Source organism: Myzus persicae, unplaced genomic scaffold (genome assembly GCF_001856785.1).
Source record: "Myzus persicae strain clone G006 unplaced genomic scaffold, MPER_G0061.0, whole genome shotgun sequence".
NCBI lineage: Eukaryota > Metazoa > Arthropoda > Insecta > Hemiptera > Aphididae > Myzus > Myzus persicae.
The window spans coordinates 213,497-219,496 of record NW_019103859.1 but is presented as its reverse complement, the minus strand read 5'-3'; the positions used below and the strand labels follow the sequence as shown (position 1 = coordinate 219,496).

At 47.3% G+C, this 6,000-nt stretch overlaps 1 protein-coding gene across 1 annotated transcript in view; it reads left to right on the top strand.

Annotated features, from left to right (window-relative positions):
• Positions 1-280: 280 nt before the first annotated feature.
• LOC111035518 (cadherin-related tumor suppressor) overlaps positions 281-6,000 on the top strand; it is a 35,372-nt gene continuing 29,652 nt past the window's right edge. Inside the window, 1 exon segment of the mRNA XM_022317163.1 lies at positions 281-5,422. Within this exon segment, the coding sequence (XP_022172855.1) occupies positions 281-5,422 (5,142 nt within the window).

Sequence of the window (6,000 nt, the reverse complement as noted above, 5' to 3'; positions counted from 1 at the left end):
TGGTGTGTTCGCACACGTCAAACTCGGTTATCCTTCCGCGCTTAAGTTTTTTTTAAAATTATAATATTGTACACTCTCTCGTCGTATTGTTTCCGAACCGAAGTGATCGTCATCGTCGTCGTCGACGTCGCCGCCGCCGCACATGGATTACGGTAGTGCTGTGAGTGTAGTTGTTAGTAAAGTGTGCAGTGGTACCTATGTGAGAGCGTACGTACTTAGGTGCGCGCGCGTGAGTGTGATGACCGGGTGATACGGTGTGAAAGGGTTCATCCCTCGCATAATGTCATGGCGCGCCGTGATATGTGTGGTATTGGCGTTGGTGGTAGGTCCATCGTCGGTGGTTTGTGCCAGCAGCGACGTGGACAACAACGCTCGGGTACAGCTGGAAGTGTTGGAGGGCCAGCCGAAGGGCAAAACCGTCGGACGGATACCGGTCAGGCCAGGGTTCGTGTACAGGTTCAACGAGCCGTCCGACGAATTCGTTCTGAACGCCACCACCGGCGAGATAACCACAGCACAGATACTGGACAGGGAATCGCTGTCCAATGACAGGTACGACCTGATCGTGTTGTCCAGCCAGCCCACCTACCCGATCGAGGTTCGCATACTGGTGGCCGACGTCAACGATAATGCTCCCGAATTCCCGGAGCCGGTCATATCCGTGTCGTTCCCGGAAAGTGCGGCGCCCGATAACAAGGTACTCCTAGACACAGCCACGGATAAGGACGCGGGTGCCAACGGCGTGTCGTCCGATTACAGGATTGTTGCCGGCAACGTGGATGACAAGTTCCGGTTGGATGTCACATCCAACCCGGGCGGTGATCTCACCTATTTGTACCTGCAGACCACTGGTAAACTGGACCGGGAAACCGTGTCATTCTACCAGCTCAATATATCCGTACGCGACGGTGGTGTGCCTACCAGGTACGGTTACCAGACGGTCAACGTCACCATACTGGATGTCAACGACAACCCTCCGGTATTCGCTCACACGGATTACAGTGCGTGGTTGAATGAGAGCGCGCCGCCGGGTACGTTCGCACTACAGGTGACGGCCACAGACGCCGATCTGGGTGAAAACGGCCGGATCGTGTACTATTTGCCGGAAACATCGGACACTCGGTTCCGCGTTGACTCAGAAACGGGCGCCATATACACGACGGAGATCCCCGACTGTCCGCAACAGAACTGCCCACATACTCAGCAGCCGAGGGCGTCGTGTCCGAAGAGCTGCGTGTTTACAGTTCATGCTCGAGACCACGGGTCACCCAGACAGGACGGCCGGGCGTACGTCACCATCAGCTTGATCGACGCCAATGATCACGATCCGGTAATAAGGTTCCGGTATTTCCCGTCGAACGCGGCGTACGCAACGGTAGACGAAAATGCGATAAACGGTTCCGTGGTCGCCGCTGTGTCTGTTATGGACCCCGACGAGGGACTCAACGGCGAAACGACCATAGAAATCATATCTGGCAACGAGATGAATCATTTTCGATTGGAATCATCGCAGAGCTTCTACATTGTTCGCGTACATGGCATTTTGGACAGGGAACAGATTAATAAATACAATCTGACCGTGTTGGCTAGTGACAAAGGGACCCCTGCCAGGACCACCATGGCATATCTGCTGATATACGTCAATGACATCAACGACCATGAACCGGTATTTGAAAAGAGTGAATACTCGGCAACACTAAGCGAACTGTCGCCGGTGGGCACGTACGTGGCCAGTATTACGGCCACTGACGAAGACACCGGTATAAACGCGCAGATTTACTACTCAATTGTGTCGGGTAACGCTTTCGGATGGTTTGACATCGATCCGGATACCGGACTGGTGACACTCAAAGGGCGACTTGACCGCGAACAAATGGGTGCCGCGGAGATAAAGATTTCAGCTCGAGACGGTGGCCCCAATCCCAAATGGGCGTACACACAATTAAAAGTTATTGTTTTGGATGAAAATGACGAACGTCCAGAGTTCACGCAAGAATTAATTATTGTTAAAATGTTGGAAAATGTACCAGAAAATACGTTAGTAGCCATGTTGACGGCTTCAGATCACGATCAAGGCACCAATGGCAGCGTGTCATATAGTTTACATCCTGAAGTCCAGTACAAGTATAAGGGTGCGTTTGCGCTCGATTCGTTGACGGGTCAACTAACTGCTAAAACTCAACTTGACAGGGAAAAGGTACTGGAATACAAAATTAAAGTATTAGCCAAAGATCAAGGATCTCCGCCCAAATCGTCTACAGCTACTGTCATACTTGATGTGCTGGACGTCAATGATAATGATCCAGTGTTTTATCCACAACAATATGTAGCATTTGTTGGCGATAATCATTCGACCGGCACCAGTATTCTTACGGTATCAGCATATGATATTGACGAAGGAGAAAACGCAGTCGTTGAATATCGATTAGCTGGTGGCGGTGACTCGGGCCTTTTTTATATTGACGCACGTGATGGATCGATATATTTGAAAAGCAGTGGGGATCTAACGAAATCCATATACCGCCTAAACGTAACAGCAGTTGATAGAGATGGTCGGCGAGCAGCCGAAGACGCATCTGTAGAAATAATAAAAAATGCTGATGAAACACTTAAGTTCGACACGAATGAGGGATATTCTTTTCAAATTTACGAAGACCATAGTGGCCAAGAGGATCCGATTTCAAATCGACAAGTGGGCCGCGTTCGAGTTAAGGATACTAAAGCTGATGTTGCTTATTTCATACTGAACGGTGATAATGGAAACTTCCGGGTAGATCGAAACGGAGTCTTAACAACATGGAAGAAAATCGATCGGGAAAATCAATCATTTTACAGTATACGTATAGGAGCGCGGGCTGGACTGAAGTTTGGTACTGCTTTGGTAAATGTAACTGTCTTGGATGTGAATGACAATGAACCTACATTCGTCACGGTAATCGATGAAGTGGATCTTTACGAAAATACTGCCGTTGGCCAAGAACTGTGTGTAGCAAGGGCTAAGGACAAGGATGTTGGGTTGAATGGCCGGGTAACTTACCGATTGGTATCCAAACCTGACAGCTTGTTTCGTATCACCGAATCGTCCGGAATTGTGTATCTGCATAAGCCGGTATATACAGCCCCAGGCACCGTACTAGCCGCCGAAATTATGGCCACTGACTCTGGCAATCCCCCACTTAGTGCTAAACATGTAGTCCTATTCACTATTCAAGATGTAAATGACCATACTCCTGTATTCGATCAAACTTCATACGAATCGTCACTTTCCGAAGCTACTGCCGTTAATAGTCGGTTTTTCGGTTTAACAGCTACGGATGGAGATTATGGGGCCAATGCTAGATTATCGTACGCCATTGAAGAAGGGGACGTAGAAGGAAATTTTGGAATTTTTCCAGATGGAATGTTGTACATCAAACATCGTCTGGACAGGGAAAGTAGAGATTATTACGCACTTTCTGTAGTAGTCCGAGACGCGGGCACACCAGCTCGTAGTTCATCTGTGGTGGCCATCGTACACGTGACCGACGAGAACGACAATAAACCGGAATTTGCCAATGTCACATTCGATTTTCACATCAACGAAAATGAACCAGCTGGTACATTTGTGGGCAAATTATCGGCTTCTGATCGGGACACGGGCCGAAACGCCGAGTTAACATACTCGTTAATCAATTGTAAAACAGACTTTTATATCGATCCTAAAAACGGATTCATCAGGACTCAGCGGGAATTTGACAGGGAACAATTGATCCGTGCTACGGGCCAAAATGTTATTACATTGGAAGCTACAGTTTCAGATAACGGAAAACATCCACTTTATGATAAAACTAAGGTGAACGTCTACGTAAACGACGTAAACGATAATCGACCACGATTTTTCCGACAACCTTATAGAGTACAAATGTCAGAAGGGTCACCTGTTGGTACACACGTGTTGCGAGTATACACAACTGATGAAGACGATGGACAAAACGGCGCTGTGCATTATACCATGGAGGACGGGGATGATGACAAATTTAGAATTGACAATGGAACTGGTATGATTACAATCAATGCGCTTTTGGACAGGGAGTCACGTGCATCGTATATGTTGCGAGTTACTGCACACGATAACGGCACGACTGTGCAACTTAACGCTTCGGCAACAGTCACCGTAGAAGTATTGGACGATAACGACAACCCGCCAAAATTCGAGTCACCTCCGTCGGGCGTGTCAATTTTTGAGAACGCTACAGTGAACACGGAATTAGTTCGATTCCGTGCTACGGATCCGGATTTGGGAGTGAATAGCGAAGTGCGGTATTCTATAGTATCTGGAAATCGGCGAGATACGTTTCATATCGATATTGTTACCGGTGTACTGTATTTGCACAAGCGACTTGATTATGAAGACATCAGCGCATACGTATTAAATATTTCTGCTTACGATAATGGCAACCCCAGGCTATCCTCCGCACTAGCATTCCACGTAACTGTTTTGGACTGTAACGACAATCCGCCTCAGTTCCCAAGTACGGCCATTGTACGACAAATTATTGAAAATCTGGAACCTGGCACCTCCATCGTGCATGTGGTCGCCGACGACCCGGACTCTGAATTAAATGGTCTAGTACACTACTCTATTACACAACAACAACCAGATAACGACAGGCGTAGTTTTAAAATAAACGAAAAGACGGGCGTGATAAGCACTGTGTTGCCTATCGACAGGGAATACGTGGATACTTATAGACTAACCGTCACGGCAATCGATCAAGCCATGCCAGTGGAAACTCGGTTGTCAGCTGAAAAAACGGTGACCATTATAGTGGATGACGAAAATGACAACGCTCCCGTGTTTGTTTCTGTGGACACCGGACTGATACGGGCCAAGCACGCCGGTGCACTTATCATGCATGCTTTGGCTAGGGACATGGACACTAGTACAAACGGACTGGTGACCTATGAAATGGTAGGCGGGGACTCGGAACTATTTTCCATACATCGAACATCGGGAGCAATCAGTTTGCGCCGCGAGTTGACCCGGCCCGAAAGGTCGTACAAACTGACGGTGCGCGCCACAGACGAGGCAGTGCAATCGGAACGAAAGTCTACCGACGCCTACATTACTCTATTAACGGACACAGATGGCGTCGATAAGCTGGCTGACCTGAGGGACTATGAAGGGTCCGTGTACGAAAATGAACCATTGGGCACGAGCGTGCTGAGGATGGATCCGTTGTCCGGGCAAATTGAATACTACGTGGTGAACGTGACCGGGTTCAACGGGCAGCAGGCGGATCGGATGTTTTCCGTAGACGTTAAACTGGGCGTGCTTTACACGGCCGCGATGCTGGACAGGGAGGGTGGCGCCGACCAGTACGTTGTGCACGTTTATGCTACTAACGTTGGATCGCAGACACCGAAAACCGGTCACATTCAGGTATTTTTTTTATTTATTTTTTTTTTATTCTACAACTTCTCCTTCTCCTCTTTTCTGCTCTTCTACTTCGCGTCTCGGCGTCCGAAACTTTATCATTATTGTTATTATTGTTCGCTTACTATATGATTTATTCGATTCGCTAGGCTGCAATTAGCTAGGCATTCCGGATTTTGGTAGACCGCGGTGAGTTCAAAGTGGATCAGTAGTAGTTGACGAGTTACCTATTCCCGTGGTGTGTGTGGGGGATGGTTACAGGGGGTCCACTGCTGAAGTCTTGAAATTTGGTTAGAACAATGGAATGTACGTAACACGCGAACCCGTCTACTGTGCAAGAAAGTATTGTATTCCGGGGGGGGGGGGGAGAGTAGAGTTGGGACATAATTGTTTTTTATGTCATTTCTCATTACGTGAATTTCGTTATATATATCTACAAAGAGTTTGTTATTTTTAGAAAAATTTTTCTTTTACAATTAAACATACCTACTTAAAATTCTATAAAATGTTTAACTCTTATTATTAATACTAATATCTATATAGGGTTTATTTGTTTCGTTCTTTAAGTTTGGTACAACAAAACA